Source organism: Pygocentrus nattereri, chromosome 6 (assembly GCF_015220715.1).
Source record: "Pygocentrus nattereri isolate fPygNat1 chromosome 6, fPygNat1.pri, whole genome shotgun sequence".
Lineage (NCBI taxonomy): Eukaryota > Metazoa > Chordata > Actinopteri > Characiformes > Serrasalmidae > Pygocentrus > Pygocentrus nattereri.
The window spans coordinates 6,330,528-6,355,305 of NC_051216.1; the positions used below are offsets into that span (position 1 = coordinate 6,330,528).

Genomic DNA, 24,778 nt, shown 5'->3' on the forward strand with positions numbered 1-24,778 from the left:
CCATATAATTATCCTTCCTCCACCAAACTTTACGGTTGGCACAGTGCAGTCAGGCAGGCAACGTTCTCCTGGCATTCGCCAGTGTTTGTCTATCGTAACTGCAAGGCTATGTGCTTAATTTGATCCACCTGTTAGCAATGGGTGTGGCTGAAACAACTGAACTCACTAATTAGGGGGTGTGTCCCAACACTTTTGTCTATATAGTGTACCTAGGATCAGCACAAAGCTTCTTTAGGCTAACAATCTTTACAGGTACTTTTCTTACTTCAATTAACAGTGAAAATCAAACAGTATGCACAAAAGAAGAAAGAGTCCCCAAACTTCTCTAACTCTCCTTCTCTCCCTCTGAGGAATGATCCTCTGCTCCTCTTGTCTACACTGTGCAACAATAAAACAAGTGCCAACTGACCTCTGAGTCCGCATTGATATGTTCTGCATATTCACCATAATTCCATAATTAGTTTATCACCTAAACACAGATCAGCAAAAAGCCACAGTACTGCGCAAACATCAGAGACCACCCTTCCTTGACTTCATTTATTAATAATGTTTTAAAAAACATTAAATAATATTTTTGCTATATTTAACCTGCTTTATCTTTTTTAGGAGACTTGCTTTCAGTTTTTAAAGAAACTGGCAGGGATAGATTTGCACACCTCCAAAGTTCAGTCTTAGAAGTTAGATGATTTTTCAGCTTCTCATCCCAAATAGAAATTTAGACTCATCAGTCCAGTTTTGTCCATTTTCTTTTCTCACCAACAGCCTCTTGACAGATTAACACCTTTTCTGGCTGTTAGGCTGTCTGCTTCACTAAGTGCTGCTGCACACCGAGTTACAGCTCACTGTTTTCTATTCAGGGTCACCCTCTGTTTTAGCTCGTAACAACAATGTAACATGACTGGTTCGAAAGACTTAATGGGAAATGATATGAAAAATATTAGCTCATTGTCCAAGGAAAAAATAGTATAGTAACTTCCCACCTTTACCTTAATGTAAGTCCATGAAAAGGCGCATCATTCAAAGCAGTTTTGGAGCATTTCTTTTGATCCAATCATCAAGAATTATGCAAGGCTATGTTTACACTATAGAAAGGATACATTTTGCGGTCTAATGATTTTTGAAAAGTAAAACAAGATGTTTTTCTTTGGGCAACAGGGAGTTATAGACTTTTTTCAACAACCGTCCTGCTACCACACAAAACTTCTCTCACATAACGTTGACGATGTCCCAGGTCAATGTTACGTAACGTAACTAAAAGAAGTTCAGACTCCTGTTGAAGCACGTCTTGATCAACTACATTTGAGTTCAGGAGGAGGAAGGGCCGTGTTTGATTTTTACCTGCAAAAGCATTGTTATTCACTAGGGCTGTAGGGCTGAACGAGTTAGGGAAAATATCCAATTACAATTCTTTAAACCAATATTTAAACCAAAATGTGATTTTCTGTAAATTAAGACCAGAATATACCTTTTTTTTCTGAGTGAGGCTTGTAAGCAGAACCGAGGACACCAGACTGCCAGTAAGTTTATCACAATAACAAATTTCATCAAAAAAATATTGCTATACTGTTTACCTCTCCATGTATCTTTGGTTGCTTTTGTTTGATCTAACTCATTTATATTTACGGCATTTGGCAGACACTCTTATCCAGAGTGACTTACAATCTGGTCACTTTAAACAGGGAGGCGAAGGTAGGAGTGTTAGGAGTCTTGCCCAAGGACTCTTATTGGTATAGAGTAGGGTGCTTACCCAGGCGGGGCACTGAACCCCAGTCTACAGTGTAGAAGGCAGATGCATAACCCACTACCCTAACCAACAATTTATAGGCATTTATAACAAGCAAAATGCTGTTAATAATATATGCTGAGATTAAAGTTACAGCTCTTATGATCTGATCTTTCAGCCCTATCAGGCAGCACTTTGATTTGAAGAAAGGAACGTCTCTTTTCTACAAGAGTAGTTTATTCACATCCATTTCATGGATTCAGACAGGCGTGACTGACATGGTGAGAGACATGGAGGTGTAATACTGCATAAACGTTACTCAGACAACACATCAGACGACGAAGAGAAGGCAAAGGTACCGAATGTCCAAAATGATGAGACATTATTGTATCAAAAATTACTATTATTTTTTTCTCCAGGTAACGATTTAAATCCTAAAAGCGTGAAGAAAGGAATTTCTTGTTGTCCGCTGGTGGGTCTGCAGACTTTTTTGAAGGAGACACTGAAGCGCCACACAGCATATGGGTGTTGGGCTGCGATGGCTGCTCTCAACGTGGTCCTGTAGGTCTGTTTGGTCACTGCGTCACCTTAGCGGGTAAAGGTCTTACCCCTGAACAGAGAAAGCCAGAGTTAGTGCCATAATCTGAAGGACAGTCATTATATGGTCAATAATATTGGTAAACATCTATTCAAAATGGCAAAAAACACTTGGACAAAAAAAAACAATGCATGACTAAATGCAACATAAAACACGAAGCACAGTCAGTCATTTTATAGTGTAAAGTTAGGGCTGCTGAGCGATTCTTTAACCAAAGTTCCTGATGCTAAAATCTAAAATTATAATCTAAAATTACACTAAAAGCTATTTTTATAAAAATCCAGCAAATTATAGCTACCTTATAGCCTCTCTAGACTTTCGGGAATTTTAAGACTACAAGGAATTACAGGAACCCTGTTAGCTACAAGGTACAGGGTCCTAAATTCAAATTCACTACAATTTTAACAGTACAAATGATCTGAATAAGCAATGTAGTCAAATTTGTTTATGCATTAAACATTAAATAATAAATATCTCTCTGTGTCAATGTTAGACAGTTGACATCTACATGATCAGTTTATATCACAATACCTACATTTAGAGTCGGTTATTCATTCAGCCTAATGAGAAACTGTAGAACAGACTCGGTTTATATCACAATACCTACATTTAGAGTCGGTTATTCATTCAGTCTAACGAGAAACTGTAGAACAGACTCGGTTTATATCACAATACCGACATTTAGAGTCGGTTATTCATTCAGCCTAATGAGAAACTGTAGAACGGACTCGGTTTATATCACAATACCTACATTTAGAGCCGGTTATTCATTCAGCCTAACGAGAAACTGTAGAACAGACTCGGTTTATATCACAATACCTACATTTAGAGCCGGTTATTCATTCAGTCTAATGAGAAACTGTAGAACGGACTCGGTTTATATCACAATACCTACATTTAGAGCCGGTTATTCATTCAGCCTAATGAGAAACTGTAGAACGGACTCGGTTTATATCACAATACCTACATTTAGAGTCGGTTATTCATTCAGCCTAATGAGAAACTGTAGAACGGACTCGGTTTATATCACAATACCTACATTTAGAGCCGGTTATTCATTCAGTCTAATGAGAAACTGTAGAACGGACTCGGTTTATATCACAATACCTACATTTAGAGTCGGTTATTCATTCAGTCTAATGAGAAACTGTAGAACGGACTCGGTTTATATCACAATACCTACATTTAGAGCCGGTTATTCATTCAGTCTAATGAGAAACTGTAGAACGGACTCGGTTTATATCACAATACCTACATTTAGAGTCGGTTATTCATTCAGTCTAATGAGAAACTGTAGAACGGACTCGGTTTATATCACAATACCTACATTTAGAGTCGGTTATTCATTCAGTCTAATGAGAAACTGTAGAACGGACTCGGTTTATATCACAATACCTACATTTAGAGCCGGTTATTCATTCAGTCTAATGAGAAACTGTAGAACGGACTCGGTTTATATCACAATACCTACATTTAGAGTCGGTTATTCATTCAGTCTAATGAGAAACTGTAGAACGGACTCGGTTTATATCACAATACCTACATTTAGAGCCGGTTATTCATTCAGTCTAATGAGAAACTGTAGAACGGACTCGGTTTATATCACAATACCTACATTTAGAGTCGGTTATTCATTCAGTCTAATGAGAAACTGTAGAACGGACTCGGTTTATATCACAATACCTACATTTAGAGTCGGTTATTCATTCAGTCTAATGAGAAACTGTAGAACGGACTCGGTTTATATCACAATACCTACATTTAGAGCCGGTTATTCATTCAGTCTAATGAGAAACTGTAGAACGGACTCGGTTTATATCACAATACCTACATTTAGAGTGAATCAACTGTTACTCAATGTTAATGTTCAAAGATCTTCTCACAGTCTTTACAAACAGGTAAAGGACCGGTTGAGTGTTTCGAAGCACTCATGTAAGCCCCCCTCCTCTACTATTTGCCAAGGGCTGTGACAAAGCCTGTGGCTTGTAACATTGGTCTTTTTACAGGGTAAATATTAACATACATGATATCTACTCCCATGGGAACTCCCCTCTACTCAGGAATCTGTGCCTACAAAACTTAAAAAGGCAAAGCTGCTTCCTCATAGGCCACTTTAAAGCTGATAGCATTTATGCAAAGCATATCCCACCGTTCAGATTAAGCTAATCTCAGTGTGCATGTCTGTGAGGCTGAAGTGCAGCAGCTCCGATTGTGATATGCACGTTTATTCTGTCCACGTTCTCCGTCTGAAATCTACTCGTTTCTGGACGGGAGAAGAAGACAGGCTTCAAAGTGTACGGGTGTGTTGCTTTTGGCAGTGCTTTATCGCTGGCCTGGGCTCAAAAGCTCTCAGCAGGTTTGTGGGTAAACAACAAAGCTGCAGCAGTATCTGCAGGCCGTCTTCACACCGATAGATCAGATTCTGGGAAACGATAGATGGTGCAATCACCTATCCTGAGTAAACAGGGCTTGTGATTATTTTGACACCACATAAGTACAGACATGTTATCTGATCAATTCCAACCATATGCAATTAACACCTTATAAGAATGCCAGAATAAATCTCGCCGGTTCATCCACAGCTCCATTTCTTTCCTTATGATTCTCTTTGAATAAGAAGTACAAGCCAAAACAGCAACACTAAAAAGGTGAAAAAACAAACATGACTGGATATTTCACCAAGTATAACGTGTCATATCAGCATGTCCAGTGGGGTAGAGGTGTGAGGAACCATTTGCCAGCAAAACTATTACTTTTATCCAAAATAACCAAACTGCAGGATTATGTTGGGAAATGTATGAAAAGAAAAATGTAACCATGGCAAATAGTGTGTTTACAGTCAGGCACCCAAGCATTCGCTTAACCGTTCAAGGTGCCAGTACTGAAAAAATGAATTTATACTCAAGTTTCATTGTGGGAGCACAGATGAAACATACAGGCTAACAATTCAATGACGCCAAGTTTGGTACATATTTTAACAAGGCTGCAAATCACAACATATAAACATTGTGTTTGTACTACAAGCTTAACATGAGCGCATGGCCAAGGTTGTGCTGTTGGGCACCTGACTGAGCGAGCACGACTTTTTCTCCAACTAGTCTAACTACTCTAGCTGATGTTACCCAAGTCAAGAAAGAGATCTTCCATTTAGGAGAAAAAGCCTCATGTAGAAGACAAGACCTGGCATCCATCAGCATTCAACGTTGTACTGGTTAGCTTTAGTGTTGGCTCATCTGAAGTGGCAGTCTCTGTTACTCAAAAGACAGGAAAACCCTACTGATTGGTTATTTTCGAAAAAGAAAACATGCTTTCAATGCATTTCTCTGCTAAACTTTTGCCCAATACCAGCAGAGTCACCTAAAAACACAGTAGGTGAAAACCTTAAGAGACCTTAAGATACTCAGTGACACACTGAGACGAAGTAATGAGAACTATAGCTAAAACCTGTTTCCCCAAAATCAGTAAAAACATGCAGAACCTGAAGTCGAAGCCAATCATTGGAGCAAGTTCAATAAGAAACACTACACACAATAAAAGTAGGAGTACAAGTAAATTAGAATATGATGGCCACTGGCCAAAGAGGGCCTTATAACTAAATGAAGTCTTATAGATAAAACATTAATAAACATCATGTATTTTTGTGCAATTTCAAACAATTTCTCTTGTCTGCCAGTTTGAATGTGCTGAAATGAGCAGTGTTCACTTGTATACTCACGAGATCGTCTTCATCTCTTTCTTTTCGGCGTCTGGACGAGCGCGGTTCAGAACCTTCAGGAAGTCGGAGGTTTTGGCTCTCATGCGGGTGTGAATGTAGGCCTAACAGCAGGAAAAACGTATTAAATACAGCAGAAACTAAACGCGCTGGCAAACATCAGTGAGATTTCACATTAAAGGTTCATCATTTTATTTATAATCTACTACAGTAGATTTACAAGCTTCCATGTTCCACAAACGATTTGTTTCATACTGTACAGCTCTTTTCACCCACTGTCTGAAACACACACAATCTGTCAGAGCGACTGTGTGGATCATATGAACATTATAGAGCTTTTTAAATGAAACAGTAGAAGCCGTATCGCCCCCTACGCTTCCTGTAGTGTATTACAGTCTGTCAGAGTGACTGTGTGGATCATATGAACATTATAGAGCTTTTTAAATGAAACAGTAGAAGCCGTATCGCCCCCTACGCTTCCTGTAGTGTATTACAGTCTGTCAGAGCGACTGTGTGGATCATATGAACATTATAGAGCTTTTTAAATGAAACAGTAGAAGCCGTATCGCCCCCTACGCTTCCTGTAGTGTATTACAGTCTGTCAGAGCGACTGTGTGGATCATATGAACATTATAGAGCTTTTTAAATGAAACAGTAGAAGCCGTATCGCCCCCTACGCTTCCTGTAGTGTATTACAGTCTGTCAGAGCGACTGTGTGGATCATATGAACATTATAGAGCTTTTTAAATGAAACAGTAAAAGCCGTATCGCCCCCTACGCTTCCTGTAGTGTATTACAGTCTGTCAGAGCGACTGTGTGGATCATATGAACGTTATAGAGCTTTTTAAATGAAACAGTAGAAGCCGTATCGCCCCCACGCTTCCTGTAGTGTATTACAGTCTGTCAGAGCGACTGTGTGGATCATATGAACATTATAGAGCTTTTTAAATGAAACAGTAGAAGCCGTATCGCCCCCTACGCTTCTTGTAGTGTATTACAGTCTGTCAGAGCGACTGTGTGGATCATATGAACATTATAGAGCTTTTTAAATGAAGCAGTAGAAGCCGTATCGCCCCCTACGCTTCCTGTAGTGTATTACAGTCTGTCAGAGTGACTGTGTGGATCATATGAACATTATAGAGCTTTTTAAATGAAGCAGTAGAAGCTGTATCACCAGACAGTCATCCGGTAGCGTATTACAACCAGTCAGGATGACCGTGTGAATCATATGAACATTACAGAGCACTTTTTAGATGAAACAACAGAAGGCATAGCTGACACTTACGCATCCTGCAGTGTACTGCAATCTGTCAGAATGACCATGTGGGTCATATGACTTTTATAGAGCATTACAGACCTTTTGTTTTTAAGTAAAAGACGCCTTTTTCTGTAATTGATGCTGCCAACAGTTCTAATTTGGATAAATACGGTGTTTGAAGTTCCATCTATCTCTACAAAGTGCCCTCCTAACAAAGGAAACAGCTCACACATCAGACACTGTCGCCACCTTCATAAACACCACCGAGATTACACATTAACAAGTCTGCATTTTTTCCTCCTTAAACTCACAAACCCACACAAAGTGCCGAGTGTGTAGGGAGGGAAGTAGGCAATCCCTGCACTGACTCGAGCTTTGACAGCACCGCGTGTTGACCGACTGTAAAAACAAGAGGCTTTGTTTGCAGAGAGCTCACCTTGGAGCACTTTATGTGGTAATGCAGGTAGTCCCTGAAGGTGTGGATGAGGTTGATGGTGTTGTCTCTGGCGTTGGCGTTCGTATGACGCGGGAACAGCACTGCAGAAGATAAAGATTTACTTCAGAACTAAAGTGAACTAGACAACAGCTCACAGCGCATAATTTCCCGTTCCACCTTAAATGGTGCAACAGTGACATTCAGCTGCTTGTACAAGGTGGATGAATAAATCTGAACAAAAGACTGACCAATAAAAAGCCTTCAGGACTTGCAGGATTTCAGAAGTGAATTACTACTTTGGGCAAAATAAAGATTTCAGATTTACTTTTAAATAAACATTGTTAGGATTAGAAAGTGAAGGGACATCCCAGAACAATGAGAAAGTGCTCACCTATTAAAAATTGCTTTCGTTAAGCATCCAATTTAAAAAAAAGTTTTATTTGAAAATGTGTGTATAATGTGATCTATACCAAAAACATCAAAAGATTTAATCATACTGTCATTTTGATCAACTTTTGATCATATCACCTATGTATTATTATTATTATTATTAGTGCTCATTGTGACCAAAAATTATACTATGTGACACTATGTGCAAAAAAGACAGATGACCTAAAAAAAAAGGACACATATACACTAAAAACAAATGCATACAATACAAAATGATTGAAATCAGATTAAAATATTGCGACAAACAAACAAATAAAAAAAAAACTTAAAACAGTGAAATCTAATGAAGTCCATTAAAAGGAAGCAAATGATGTGGCCTGTGTAAACTGTGCAGGTTATGCTGGTCCAAACAAGTACACATTACAGTAAGCAGCAGCTTCGAATGATACAAGTCGTTGCATGAAGATGACAAAACTGTGTACATATTTGCAGAGTTAATAAACGCCGTCTCCAGACAGAGCCCACTAGTTCAACAGTGACTCGTGTCATAAAACGACTGACCGCTGAGGTGTGCCCATTTTTCGTTAAAGTGTGTGGACAGTTCGGAGACGAGCTGGATGTTCAGCACGTGGTGCACCTGCCACAGGTGCAATTTTCTCAGCATGTGCAACAGGTGAAGGTTCTCATTAGTGTGCATATCGCAGTCAGTTCAACAGAACTGAGGAATGATGGACACAGTAATGAACATAAAAAAGCAAATGTGGCCCCACGGCAAAGACAGTTGACAGTAGCTGACACCAGGGCTGAAAATACACCAATATGAAATAGTGCAATTTTCAAACTACAAGAGCTGCAAATTTCATTACAGCCTATATGGTTCATTGCTATTATTAAATGACTTAAGTTTTAATTGGGGAAATTTAAACTAATACAAAACTTGTGAGCTGTCAGACTGTCACACCAGCATAGCCACACAATTGTTCAGGCTTAACTGATACAGTTGGGGTAGTAGCTAAACATAATTTACCCAATTTTGTCCTAATCATGGTCAGTGCTGGGTCTCCACATATCAAACAATGCTACCAAGTTGGGTGGGTGAAGGCTAGAGCTAGAGAGAGAGACAGCTAGAGAGAGACAGAGAGAGCGAGAGAGCACTAGAGAGCGAGAGCGACAGAGCGCGAGAGCGACAGAGCGCGAGAGCGACAGAGAGGGAGAGCGACAGAGAGCGAGAGAGAGAGACAGAGCGAGAGAGAGAGACAGAGCGAGAGAGACAGCGAGAGAGACAGAGCGAGAGAGACAGAGCGAGAGAGACAGAGCGAGAGAGACAGAGCGAGACAGAGAGAGAGAGAGCGAGAGAGAGCGAGAGAGACAGAGAGAGCGAGAGAGACAGAGAGAGCGAGAGAGACAGAGAGAGCGAGAGAGACAGAGAGAGCGAGAGAGACAGAGAGAGAGAGAGCGAGAGAGACAGACAGAGAGAGAGAGCGAGAGAGACAGACAGACAGAGAGAGCGAGACAGACAGACAGACAGACAGAGAGAGCGAGACAGACAGACAGACAGACAGAGAGAGCGAGACAGACAGACAGAGAGAGCGAGAGAGAGACAGAGAGAGAGACAGAGAGACAGAGAGAGACAGAGAGACAGAGCGCCCTCACCCTTAGTGCTTTCATTTTCAAAAACTATTGACAGATTATGAATTTGAATAAGTCCAGTGGATTGTAAGTAATAGCCATCTGGAGAAAAAGCACTTGGACTATTTAGCTTGCGACAGATTTATATGCAAATGAAGCTACCGAAGGTGATGTAGCCGATATTGTCTCCGACTGCAGCGTCAGTGTCCTTCAGCTCCAGAGGTGGCTCTCTGTGGCTAAACAGCACCTGGGGAGCCGTATGACTGGCACGCCGACCCTCTTTAAACTCCTACAGAGAGCGAGGGGGGGGGGGGGGGGGGGGGGGGGCAGAGACAGAGAGAGAGAGACAGAGACAAAGAGAGAGACAGAGACAGAGAGAGAGATCAGTAACATCATCACCACGCACTTTAGCTCCATTGTAGCCCTGTAATTAAAGTGATCGCTCCCATTGATCTGCAGTTGTAACCCAGTCTGAATCTGCAGTGTATAGCTTTTACAGTCTGACAAAGCAAATGCAAACTAAGAAGCTGCGAACTGAGCTATGTGTGGGAATTTAGCGATCATTTCTCAGATACTTTATTCTGAATTAACCTGCCAATCAAACCTTGACAAATTACATTACACAACCTCATCTGGGAAAACTCAAACCATTAGAAACAGGTATAACAAGGTACAATTAACATGTCACAGGCCCACAGGCTAAATATTTGAACCCTAGATACTAATTATCTTTTACAAGCTCTGAGTGGTCAAGTACTCTTACCTGAAACGGCTGAATCTCATACAATACACTGAATTATTCAGCATCTACCATAAATTATTCGGTCTGGTGAAATATTCAGTTTCTACGATGAAATATTCAGAGTAGTGAATTATTCTGGAATGATTTAGCAGCTACCATGAATTATTCAGTACATACTATGAATTATTCATTAACTACTACGAATCTTTCTGCATCTATATGCATACATACTATAAAATAATCAGTACCAATTTCAAAACCACTAGGCAAGTAGCAATGAGAGTGAAGTATTAACATGTGTATCCCCAAAAAAGGGAAGGAAGGAATGAATGAAGAAAGACAGACTCTAAAAAAAATCCACGAGCTCACACGTTTCCACATCAGCTCTAATGCCTGCTCTGTTAGAAACATCTGACTCACTGCAACTGGAGGACAACGCTTGTGTTAACTCTGTCATTTTGATGCTATCACACAATCTAGAAGAGCAGGACCTCAAAACGCTGGAAATCTTCTGCATGTGCCCGTTTGAAAGGGGCAACAAGCAGAGACATGAAGAAGAAATGCTGGAACAGAATCTGCAAAACATCACTAAAAGCCTGTGTGTGTGTGTGTGTGTGTGTGTGTGTGTGTGTGTGTGTGTGTGTTTTCTGTTTAGTCCTGATAATCTCCACAGAGACGAACCTGCATGAACACTTTCCCTATGATGACGTCATCGTCGTCCTTAAAGACCGTGCTGAACACCACCGTCACGCGGTCCTTCTTCGCCTCCACGTACCTGAAACCACGGAAATCAGGAAACTGCTGAGGTGATGGAACGACAGTTGTGAAAACCTGGCAAAACTTTAAGCCTCATCCGAGATGAACCCACTCAGCGTGGAGTCAAATAACAGCGCTTCAATCTCAACCATAACAAACGAAATTAACTGCGGCATCAATCAAGGAGCTCAGAGTGAGAGAGCTGATCCTGGACCTGCTTCATATCAAAGCATGTTCTTAAAACAACAGTTTGGCGAAGTAAATACGTAAATAAATGAATAAATATTACAAAAAATCTGTACGTTACATTCATTTACATATTTTTTCTAACTTGCATAATTCAATCAAGAGTAATTAAGATACAGGAACCAGGCGTCTGAAGAGCTCAATGCCTCTCAAAGCTCCCTCACAGGACGTTTTTACATGAAATGGTAATAAATATACACTGCCTGCTGCCCAAAGCATCGTTTTCTGATACTTTTGAGAAGATTCTGGCTTAAAATTAATTTTTCAAACCCAATGTCTTGCAGGCCAAAACAAGTCCCCAAAGAATGGTTATTTTTGCAGCTTTACTATTTTACCTTCATCAACTTTACATATAAAAAACGAAGCTCGGTTCCCATCACCACCAGTAAAGAAGCCAGAGCCTGTAAGTTTCTCTACAATGAACCACTTTACATCAAAACATTCTCCATGACTCTGTTTGCATCTCAACCACTGAATTACGCAGAAATTTCAAAAAGTAACTGGACTTCCCCTTTCAGTTTTGCTTTCAGTGTTGATGTCGAGACGTATGGTGGTGCTTCTTTACATCGCAGCTATGAGACTAAATTAGAAAACGAGTAAATTAAATAAATAATAGACAAAAAATAAAACGGCAAAAACATGAACAACATCCTTCAATTTGGCCGAAAACCGAACCACATACACGCTTAAAAAGATGCTTTTTCAAGGGTTCTTTAGTAGCGAAAATGGTTCAATCAAGAACAATGAACACTCCAAGAACCCATTGCATGTATAAACGGTCCTCCGCATCATGAAAGGGTTCTTTAGATTGATGGACAATGTGCTGTATATGGTTCTATACACAAGCATTCTCTTTTCTAAAGAACCCTTAAATAAACAGCTTTTTTAAGAGTGTAAGCAGGTCTATTTGAGATTACTTGGAGTCCATATCCTACATTTTTCTTGCATCTTATTATCCTCCCCGAGTTGATCCTGTTTGTCTGGGCTCACGTACCAAAAATGAATAATTCATTTTCACATGATGATTTTCCAACAACATTTTAGCCCTTAAAACCGAACAGGCTATTAGGATATTACCGTTACTGTCCGTTTAAGACAGCGATATACAAGGTGATTCAAAAAGACTCCAATTTCAAAGTGATTCATTTCACTTGTAAGTCACTGCAGTGAAATTTAACTTAAGTAATACTTTTTTAATCCCACAAACGGGGAAATTCCACCTCCGCGAAGTGAAACACCACATACACACACTAGTGAATATACACACACTAGGGGGCAGTGAGCACACTTGCCCGGAGCGGTGGGCAGCCCTATCCACGGCGCCTGGGGAGCAGTTGGGGGGTTAGGTGTCTTGCTCAAGGACACCTCAGTCATGGACTGGGGATCAAACCGGCAACCTTCCGGTCACAGGGCCAGCTCCCTAACCTCCAGCCCACGACTGCCCCTAAATGGTTCAAATGAGCATTAAGTTTATTATGTTATTGTACAAGGTCTCAGTCTGAACCTCCTCCAGCTGTACAGACATCTCCACAGTCAAATTCACCCCATACTGGACCGAGCACGTCCTGCACTCACGGCTCTCTGAAATCGCATTTAAAGATCATCCAGTGTTGTTGGTAGTGGCGGCACATAAACAGAACACTTAACGTATCCCAACCAAAAAAAACAGGTGACACAGCGTGAGATCTGGTGATGCTGGTGACCTTTTTCTTCAAACTGTTCACTCTGAGCTGCTGGAGGTTCACTGCCACACTGACAGTCAGAAACTCTTTCAGTTGGATTGTGATTGGTTCCTCGATGGCCCACGGTTTGGAAGTTTGCAAATGCACTTTTGTGACATCACAAAAAACCAGTTTGGTTTCACATATGGACCATACGGAATGTTCTGAAGCCCAGGGACATGAGCCATTTAACACCTTGACCCAGTTTGAGGCGAGTAGGCGAAGATTGAGGCCTATCGTTGGAAGCAAATTTCAGACTAAACACTGAGCTGCACTGTTGCTAAGTGAGACGTCATATGAGACACACAAGTGCAGGGAGTAGCTGACCTATGAGTCAGGAAAGACGGAAGGAAAGAAATCAAAGAAATATGCACTGTAAAAATAACTAGTTACTGAGTAATCTTACAGGCTGTACCAATACGCCAGAGGTCACTTACATGGACTCGTCATCTCTGTAGTGGACGACGGCCCTCTGCTCGCCCTCGCGCCCTTCCTCCTGGAACTTGAAGTATTTCTCAAACACAGAAGCAAAGCAGTTCCTCTTCAGCATGCCAGCCTGGTGAACGGCTTCCTCTCGGTTGGCTGGCAGCGAGTCCAAGTCAAAGAGCAGAGAGACGTTGTAGCCTGAATAGAAGAGAGACAGGAATCGGCTCGGAATCAGGTTCCCTTTAACTGGACCAGTTCAATTCTACCAAGCAGGGCTTCAGTTAGCCGAATCGCAGCGATCAAACTGATCAAGTTATTCATTTAAGTATCAATTTGTAGGTGGTTTTATTGATCGTTGTGGTTGCATTAATGAAGCTACCAATCAGCAGAAATACACACACGACTATCACTGCTGTTGTGGACCGACATCCGGTCCGTTTTCTCTACGGACTCCGTTCTCTCCGTTTTCTTTCCTTCACCCTCCTAGCACTGGTAGTATCGTGTGATTGGGGGAGTCCTAACTAGCGGTGGAATTGGAACAACGTCTAAATTGGGGAGAAAAATCGGCTAAAAATCCAAAAAAGAGAGAAAAAGTCAGGTTTGACGTCTGAAGTCTGCTTCTTTAGTTCGCTAAAGATTAACGGGAACTTTTACTCCATAATTTCATACATATAACATTTGGGTGCTTTTTATGCCAAAAACGTTCATAATTCATTTTCACAAGACCGTTTTCCGACTCTCTTCATTCCTTATAATTAAAACAGGCCTTTTCTTTTAGTCTACCTTTAAGACTGATGCATGTAAAAGAGCTCTGTTCTGATTGGCTGCTGTCTTAAAGTATACAAGAATATGAGCCCTTAAAACCAACACCCAGGAGCATCTAAGGATGGAAAAAACCTTCCCATGATCTTGGCTTTCATTCCGCAAAAAACAAACCAAAAAAAACAAAAACAAACATTTCATGAAATACTTTGAGCTGATAAAGAAAGCAAAAACAAACGACGGGATCTCAGCTTACCATCTTCTGCTGGAACTAGGAAGTTTCCGTACACCCTCTTCAGCAGCTGAAACCAAACACGGCATTAATGTCAGAACATCTCTGTTGTACAGAATGACTTGTACACCGTATCTAATAAGATACATTCAGCTATAATATTTCATCACCGTGTCATGGTGATGGACAGTGGTGGACAGTGTAATCGGATGGATCAGGTGGACAGTGAAACCGAGCTCAATAAGCTCTGGATGATGTTCAAATTCTACAGAAATGGTCCTTAAAGTGCTAATACACTTCAGAAGACGCGCATGTGGACCTCAGAGCATAACAACAGTCCACTCTGCTCATCTGCACCATAAAGGAGGTGATTTGTGAGGCTGAGGCTGAAAGCAGAGTCTCCCGCTTCACTGCGGGTTCCTCCGGATTTGCACACGCTGTGCATGTGACCCTTTTGTTAGTGGAAGCACAGAAAGGTGGTTTGCATCATCTGGGAGCAGCAGGGCGCCTCCTTCAGGCCGATTCCAGAGTCACAACTCACTGAAGCTTCCAGTCATTCAACTGTGATCCGACTGTTTGACTGGAGAGAAGAGCTACAGCCTCATACGACGCCCAGCTTCTGAATGGAGCTTATGGAATATGAACGTTATGAAGAACAGGACCAAGTGCAGTTTGGACCCACCGGTGGTCTCGAGGAGCTGAAGAGGTTAAACGGACTCTTATTGGGTTTTTCAGAGGAAGACTTATTTTGGTCATAGGGATTCAAACAAGACCATCGACATCTGCTCAGCAAAATTTTAGCCAATAAAAATACATCATCAATATCAGCTGATATTATTGGCCAACTGCAGAAGAGACTCGCAAACATCATTCAGGACTGCTGACTAGCGACAACAGCCTGTTTGTATTTAAAGAGTGTGACTTCCTCTTTCAGAGGAACTTCCTGTTTCAAAACCACAGAAGGCATCTCCATCCAGCGTGGAGATCAGACTGTGATCATCAGACCAACAGACAGTGTTGGACAGCAACATGATAAAAATAAAAATAAAAATAAAAAAGCTGCGTGAAGCGCTTTTACATATTTACTCACTGTCGTCAGGCGAGGTCAACTGACTGAGCTGACCACAGATCTGACTGGCTAAGACTTCATCCTCCGCTGACCCTCCCTCACGTCAGGCCGAGTTCAGCTCCAGTTTCGGTTTATTTCTCAGCCTGAGCTACCTTTCAAAAGCCCAGCGCCACTGCCTCAGTAACAACAATCTGGAGGGGATTCTAAATGATTCTTAGGAAAATTATGAAGCTGTAAAATATGTCGAAACGTTGGATGTGTGAAGAATCAAGAGCAGAGCTTTAGATCCTAAACTGACTGATGAAGCAGAAAAACACTATAAATTACGTCCTAGTAAAATTAATATCCATAAGAAAGCTCTAAATCATATTAGCACCTAAAATGAAGTTCTAATAAATTCAATCAGTTAACCTTTTAACATTTCAACTACAAGTACATTGAGGGAGACCCCCGTTTACAACATAGCCGAGCCTATATAGAAAACAGGGGGTGAGAAGTTAAATAGTAAAAACATCAAATGGCACAAAAAAAAAAAAACATTAAAAGTTAAAACAATAAACTTAATAGATAAGATAAAAATAAGGATAAATAAAAATATATAATTAATGAAATAAAGCTATAATAGATGTAAAACAACAGCACTGCAATATTAAAAGAAATAAGAACCGGGGAGAAAAAAAAAAAAAAAAAAAAAAAAAAAAAAAATCACATTAAAAGTTAACTAAAATCAAGTAAAACTTAACTAAAATCAAGTAAAACAGCTGCAGGCTGACTGGAGGTGATTGAATAAATTAATATCTAGTATTAAGTTCTAATACAATAAACACCCAGAATTAAGTTAAATAATAAAAAAAAAAGTTAAGTAATAAAATTTATACCCAAAATGACTAAGGTTACGTTTACATTTCCAGGTGTTGTAAAGTGAACGTAGCTTAATATTTGCTGTGGACAACTTCATATCACTATAACTAGATAATTACTGTACATTATTAATTATTTAATATCTTGTTTATCACAGTATCATTGTTTATGCTTTTGTGCCCTTAAAAAAACAATTGAAATATTGAATATAAAAATAAAAATAAAACAAACTCCCCTTTTTCATAAGTTATTACTGAATGAAACTATGTTTCATTATTAATATGACAGGTGCACAAACTTTTAAACCTCTGCTCTCAATAAAACCGCAATTATAATTACACAGACTTTTATTTAACTTGTAATTAGGGCTACAGAGTCCAGCCTGGACTTGACTTGAGCCTAAGCTGCTGTGAACTGCCTGACCTGACTGATGACCCAAGGCTGAACTAAGCCTCTGTTGCGGTTCCTGGCATGAAGCTCTGACCACTAAACAAACGAGAAGGGAACTCGTCGTACCTCGTCGGTCCCATGCTCCTGCAGCTCCTTGTAGAACTTGAGGGAGATGCTGATCATCACCTTCGTCTTGTCCCCATTGGGATTTGAGATGTGGTAGAGCACACCGTCGAAGTCTAGAGCACGAGGAACGAAAGAGAACAGCTTATTTACACTCAGGAATCAGAGGCTTAGAACAATTTATACCAACTACACTAATATCACACATCATAGAGTCTGCAGACAAATCAGGATGTACTGTTGACTTAAAGAACAGTTTGTCGTATAGTTCTATGTGGAACCATGAACACTCAAAGAACCTCTGCCTCGCTTCAAGAAAGGGTTCTTCAGATTCACTGGGAATGTGCTGTAGATGGTTCTATACAGAACCATTTTGCAAAATGGTTCTATATTGCACTCATTAGGGTTCTTCTATTGTTTTAAGACTGGCATTGTAACAATAGCAGAACCCTTTTCAAAACGGTTTAATATAGAACCACCTATAGCACACTCTCCATGCATCTGAGGAACCCTTTCATGATGCAAAGAGCCATTTGATCACGCTTCCTTACGTTTAAGCATTCACGGTTCTATAAAGAACCATTTTCTTCACTAAAGAACCCTTGAAGAACCATCCTTTAAGAGCAGCTAAAAAAAAATAAGAGTCATCTTTATCTTTAACCCTGAATTTTGTCACACCCAAGCTTTTGCATACGACTGTAAGCAAGTCTACTCGAGATTATTTCAACAACCGAGACACTGTCTGTGTTTACATGCAAAGATTTTTGCCAATCCGATTAAATATATTCTGATTACAGATTAATACTGAGGTGTTTATGCTCACTCTGCTCAACAACCTGACGAAGATCTGTTTTCATGTTCACTACAAGTAATCAGACCCAAAATTATGCGCGTGTGCAGTAGTGCAGACGTTACCATGACAGCGAGCATCACGTGGGTCCAGTCAGAGTGAGATGAGCAGCAGTGAGCAGTGATTGTGTTTTTAACTGCTTTAAAATGATGTCAGACTCAGGAAAACGTCCTTCACACGTCCTTATTAAAGAAGGCCGAGAGGAAGACGTCGTGCTCTGAGACGCATAAGCTGGACGTCCGTCCCGCCGCCGTCTTTTAAAGATCAGAGCATGAACTTCGTCTCCTCTGCAGACCAGTTTCTGCTCCGCCGTGTTGAACGGTATAAACTCTCACTGTGACGTGACGCACATGCAGAACGGACTGAAACTTTCCGATAGGGAATGTAATCGGATACAGGCGGATACACGGATATTATTCCTCTATTTAATGGATTATTTACAGGATTACCCACCTCGATCAGTCGGAAAAGAATTGTATTCAGCACGTCCTCAATCAGACTAGTCTACTCTGATGGAAGTGTACACATGAACATATATTCTGATTGAGCCGTTAGTCTGATTATTAACGCATTATTAGGCTACTTGTAAACATGGCTATTGTTTTACGATTATTCCACAATAAGGTTTTGGCCTAAAACACATTAACGGTACATGCAGGAAGTTCTATGGCAAAACAGTCCCCAAAGAAAACTTAATTTTTCAGATATATCACTATTTTCCATATAAAACACTCAGAAGACTCGTGTGGGTTCACTGGTGGTTCTGGATAGTAAATAAAGTTTCTATATCTGTGCTGCAGTCATGACGACGCCTGGTTCCCATCACCACCACTGTAAAGACACCGGAGTCAATCATTTCACAGCAAACCCACTCGGAACGACGCTGTTTACATCTCAAACACTGAAAAATGATATGAAATTTTGTCTGAAACAGTTACTCCTCTTACTAACCAGGTGATTAAAGCGGGTTTTAAAGCCTCTTGTCTTTAAACACGGGACTTCGTAGGATGCAGCACTGTGCCACCTACTGTCTGTACAGCACTCAGACTTACCAGCAAATGTAACTTCTACTGCTTCCGGCTTGTTCCTGAACACAAAAGAGAGGTTTTTCATGAGATGAAAGAATCTCTGGACACAAAAACAAACACCCTCTTTTATAGCTGCTTATAATGGTGTAAGGATTTACTGTACTGCAGTATTTTAACTAAGGCGGTCATAATCTCAATTCAACTCAATTACCAGACACTATAAATTAATAATTAATTACAATTCACTTGATAAATCTTCAGCTTGTATGATGGCATATATTTTAAATTCTCCTACTGCTCTTTTAACAGTAATAAACTCTTTAATGTCATTTTTATGGAAACCAATTCCCACCAGGTAGAGGACAAAAAAAGAGCAACGTCAAAATTCATTCATTCATCTCAAAATACTGACTTTTTCCTCAATATAATGACTAACTACTGACATAATGACTTCTTTACTCAAATTACTGACCTTGTAATATCTTAACTCATAATAATGACCCACTATCCTGAAAATAATGACTCATTTCCCAGAATATAACAGCTCAAAAATCACAAAAAAACTGACACATTAAGTCAAAATAAAAAACGTTGGTTATTATTTCAAAATATCCAGTCGATATTTTCTTCTCAACCTGGTAGTAATGGGCTTCCATAGCTTCACGATTCAACTCAGTGGTGGAGTTCAGCATCATCTGAAATATGACCCATAGTAAACTGTACATCTGGAAAAGTGACATTATTTTAAAAGAAGTGATCCTCTCAAAAATACATGCTGCAACAAAGGTGAAGGTCTATCAATCAGAGCTGGGTTTCCCTTTTGGAAACTGCCTGGCAGCGATGGTAATTAAACAGAACCATGGTACTGCAGGTGGTCCAGACTGGTTTCCTCAGAGCCTTCTAAAGGAAGATTAAACAGAAAAACGCTACCAACTTCATTTTTCTGTTTTACTTTGCATACTTAATTATGCAAATCTAGTAACACTTACTATTTCTTGTATATTGCCTTAGTAACTTAGACTATATTTCCAAAAGTTTTCAGTCACCCACCAAATCACTGAATTCAGGTGTTCCAGTAACTTCCATGGCCACAGGTGTATAAAGCCGAGCCCCTAGTCCTGCAGACTGCTTCTACAGACATTAGTGAAAGAATGGGTCGCTCTCAGGAGCTCAGTGAATTCCAGCGTGGTGCCGTGATCGGACGCCACCTGTGCAGCAAGTCCAGTCGTGAAATTTCCTCACTACTAAATATTCCACAGTCAACTGTCAGTGGGATTATAACAAAGTGGAAGCGATTGGGAACGACAGCAGCTCAGCCACAAAGTGGTCGGCCACGTAAAATGACAGAGCGGTCAGCGGATGCTGAGGGGCGTAGTGCGCAGAGGTCACCGACTTTCTGCAGAGTCAATCACTACAGACCTCCAAACTTCATGTGGCCTTCAGATCAGCTCAAGAACAGCGTAGAGAGCTTCATGGAATGGGTTTCCATGGCCGAGCAGCTGCATCCAAGCCTTACATCACCAAGCGCAATGCAGAGCGTGGAATGCAGTGGTGTAAAGCGCCGCCACTGGACTCTAGAGCAGTGGAGACGTGTTCTCTGGAGTGACCAATCACGCTTCTCCGTCTGGAAATCCGATGGACGAGTCTGGGTTTGGCGGTTGCCAGGAGACGGTACTTGTCTGACTACATTGTGCCGAGTGTAAAGTTTGGTGGAGGGGGGATCATGGTGTGGGGTTGTTTTTCAGGAGTTGGGCTCGGCCCCTTAGTTCCAGTGAAAGGAACTCTTAAAGCTTCAGCACCAAGAGATTTTGGACAATTTCATGCTCCCAACTTTGTGGGAACAGTTTGGGGACGGCCCCTTCCTGTTCCAACATGACTGCACACCAGTGCACAAAGCAGGTCCATAAAGACGTGGATGAGCCAGTTTGGTGTGGAAGAACTTGACTGGCCTGCACAGAGTCCTGACCTCAACCCCATAGAACACCTTTGGGATGAATTAGAGTGAAGACTGTGAGCCAGGCCTTCTCATCCAACATCAGTGTCTGACCTCACAAATGCGCTTCTGGAAGAACGGTCAAAAATTCCCATAAACACACTCCTAACTCTTGTGGAAAGCCTTCCCAGAAGAGTTGAAGCTGTTATAGCTGCAAAGGGTGGGCCGACATCATATTAAACCCTATGGATTAAGAATGGAAAGTCACTCAAGTTCATTTGCGTGTGAAGCCAGACGAGCGAAACATTTTTGGAAATATAGCATAACGTTCATACTCCATAAGCTCCATTCAGAAGCTGGGCGTCGTGTGACGCTGTAGCTCTTCTCTCCAGTCTAATAGACGGTGATGTCATTTTAAACCCTTATAATAAAAGAAGCTGAACTTTGTTTTTCTACTGAAAGTCGAGCCGTTTTTCCCCAAATCTGGGCTCTAAACTATAAACAGATGGCGTCTCTTCAGTGATCTGCTCTGGAAACATCACTTTTAGAAAATAACACAAAGAGCGTCTGAGATTTTTGGCTTTCAGCGGTAAATTATAAGCATGTTGTGATATGTGGAGATCATAAAACAGAAGTTCTGTTCATTTGAGGGGAACTTTCACAAAATAAATAAATAAACAGAATAAAAATGTACATTTATTTCATGCAGTTACTGAATACGTTGCCTTACGATTTGGTCACATATTCAGATGGAAAAACCAAAATATATGGACACCATTTCAAAGGACTGGGCAGTCCGAGTTACTTTACACACCACAGAAATCTGGATCACTGATAGATATAAAGCAACTATAACTCAGATAAGCAGTTGTTTCATTCCGAGCCTTTACGTAACTTCACTCAACCTTTTTCGAGGCAATAGGCCTGCATGGCTGTTTTAAGCAAAGCCAGCTAATACAGGTTCACAGTGTGGGTGGAAGAGGAAGTCAGGCGAGGCTGCATGTTAGGGAGGGACCAAAGAGACTGAGCAAAGCAGTGCAGCCAAACCTTATAAGGAAAAGGCAACAGTGTGCAGCTCCACAGCCTCAAGCAGAAACCAGAAAAAACACAGAAACAGTCCTGCTGCAGAAGTAGAGCAAATACCAGCTTGCTTGCTGCCTATCTCAGCTGTTTTCGGGGCATAAAGACCTTAAAACTGCTGATTAGGCCAGATAGACCCAGGCAGACACACATACAAACAGCCACACCCCATAATAAAGCTCAAACGTGAGGCAGAAGTTGGCTTCTGATTCGAATTTCCCGTTCCACCTTAAATGGTGCGGCAGTAAACGATGCAGCCTGAGGCGCCCGAACGTAACTGCTGCACCATTTAAGGTGGAACGGGGAGATTCGAACGAGAAGCTTGCGAACGGTTTAAAGCACTTCAGAGCCATAACTAACAATGAAAAGCCCCTCCTGTGAACACGACCAGAGCACTAACACCCTAATAGGCAGTTAAACGGCAGCGTTCAGAGCTAAATATGCGTTTTATTCGGTTTATTCGGTTCTGTTTGGTTCTGTTTGTGTCTGCTCACCCGCCGGCTGCGCTCTCGAACTTCAGCGACAGCGTCTCCTCGATGATCCGGTTGTTTATCTCCAGCAGAATCATGGCGGATGGGAGAAGACGCTAAAGTGCGGTTTAAAATTAAAATCCGAGGTTTTAAAATCTTTTATTTTGGCTCCTAAACGCTAAAACAGCTCCCAGTCTGCTGTCAGCGCTTCCGCATTGAGCTTTAGGCCCCCCCTCACAGCTCAGGGCTGCCCACAGCGCTGCCGGAGTCGAACCGATCGCAGTTCAGGCTGCTGCCCAGCTGGTGGGCTGTAAGGGGGCTCAAAAGTGTTTAAATAGAACTGGTTTCTACACAAAGCACCCTGTCGAAGCCCACTTTAAATTCACGTATTTAAATAAAGGAATCTACCACCTATTATTTTAATCGCTAAGTAAGTGAATTGCTGTTCGTTTGCTATGCTAAGTCCTTATTTTGAGATAATGCATAATTATTTTGAAATCCTGTATCATGATTATGACATAAGTCATTATTTGTGACATACTAAGTCGTTATTTTGAAACATTACCTCATTATTGCGACGGACTATCTCATTTATTTGGATTACTAAGTCATAGTGTAATGTATCATGTCATTGCTTTGAGGTATAAAATCATTATTTGTTGATACAACCTCATTATTATGAGATACTAGGTCATTGTTTTGAAACGCTACCTCATTATTATGAGATACTAGGTCACTGTTTTGAAACGCTACCTCATTATTATGAGGTACTAGGCCATTATTTTGAAAGGTTACCTCATTATTATGAGATACTAGGTCATTAATTTGAAACACTACCTCATTATTATGAGGTACTAGGCCATTACTTTGAAACGCTACCTCATTATTATGAGATACTAGGTCATTGTTTTGAAACGCTACCTCATTATTATGAGATACTAGGCCATTACTTTTAAACGCTACCTCATTATTATGAGATACTAGGTCATTGTTTTGAAACGCTACCTCATTATAATGAGGTACTAGGCCATTATTTTGAAATACTACCTCATTATTATGAGATACTATGTCATTATTTTGAAACGCTACCTCATTATTATGAGGTACTATGTCATTATTTAGAAAAGCTACCTCATTATTATGAGGTACTATGTCATTATTTAGAAAAGCTACCTCATTATTATGAGATACTAGATAATTATTTTGAAATGCTACCTCATTATTATGCGATATTAGGTCATTATTTTGAAATGCTACCTCATTATTATGTAATATTAGGTCATTATTTTGAAATGCTACCTCATTATTATGAGGTACTATCACATTTATTTGAGTTACTTAGTCATAATTTAAAGTATGTCATTACTTTGAGATATAAGGTCATTATTTGGGGATAATAAGTCATCACTTTGTCATGCGCAATCATTGTTTTGAAATATTACTTCATTATTATGAGAGACTATCTCATTTATTTGAGTTACTAAGTCATAATTGGAAGTATTATCTCGTTACTTTGAGATATACGGTCATTATTTTGGGATATTAAGTCATTACTTCAAGATACTAAGTCATTATTTTGAAATACTAAGTCATTTTTTTGAAATATTATCTCATAATTATGAGATACTATCTCATTTATTTGAGCTACTAAGTCATAATTGAAAATATCATCTCGTTACTTTGAGATATAAGGTCATTATTTTGGGATACTCATTTAATTCTACATGCCTCCTTATTATGTTGAGAAACTTTCTCATATTTTTGCGGTACCTAATTGCTTTGCTTTCTAATGGGAATTGGCTTAATAGTTTCCCATAGAGACCACTGATTTCCTTTAAACCAGCAAATGCATTTAGAATCAGCCACTGTTAAACCTGTTAAACCATTAGGATCCTTTACACTGTGATTAAAACCCATTATAAAAAGTTCAAACACATTACAAAATAATGAGATAGTACTTCAAAATAATAAGTTAGTATCACAAGATAATGAGATAGTGTCTTCAAAATAATGACTAAGTATCAGAAAATGAGACAGTATTTTGAAATTATGACTTTGTATCACGGAATAATGAGACAGTATCTCAAAATAATGATAGCATTGCAAAATAATGAGATAGTACTTCAAAATAATGAATTCATATCGCAAGATAATGAGATAGTGTCTCAAAATAATGACTTAGTATCGGAAAATAATGATATAGTATTTTAACGTAATGACAGTATGTCAGAATAACGAGGCAATATCTCAGAATAATGACTTATTACCACAAAATAATGGCATAGCAAGTCACTTAATAATAAAAAAATTATAATTAGGTGCTGGATACATTTTTTATTTTAT

General features: G+C 40.1%; 1 protein-coding gene across 1 annotated transcript; it reads right to left on the minus strand.

Moving 5' to 3' along the window:
* Positions 1-1,942: 1,942 nt before the first annotated feature.
* Positions 1,943-22,693, minus strand: LOC108442714 (actin-related protein 2/3 complex subunit 2-A-like). Its single transcript, XM_017722886.2, has 10 exons — positions 22,460-22,693; positions 18,977-19,011; positions 17,078-17,190; positions 14,656-14,701; positions 13,649-13,835; positions 11,170-11,263; positions 9,909-10,035; positions 7,728-7,828; positions 6,037-6,137; positions 1,943-2,333 (listed from the first exon to the last, which is right to left on the minus strand). Exons 1-10 carry the CDS (start codon positions 22,531-22,533, stop codon positions 2,312-2,314), a joined length of 900 nt encoding a protein of 299 aa, XP_017578375.1. The 5' UTR covers positions 22,534-22,693; the 3' UTR covers positions 1,943-2,311.
* Positions 22,694-24,778: the final 2,085 nt, after the last annotated feature.

Bases quoted from the DNA above. Each gene is read 5' to 3' on its own strand.
- LOC108442714 (XM_017722886.2), bottom strand. From the start codon at position 22,533: ATGATTCTGCTGGAGATAAACAACCGGATCATCGAGGAGACGCTGTCG. The intron at 13,836-14,655 runs GTAAGCTGAGAT...TCTTCTATTCAG, and splicing joins CCTAGTTCCAGCAGAAGATG to GCTACAACGTCTCTCTGCTC. The intron at 6,138-7,727 runs GTGAGCTCTCTG...TCCTGCTGTTAG, and splicing joins ACCACATAAAGTGCTCCAAG to GCCTACATTCACACCCGCAT.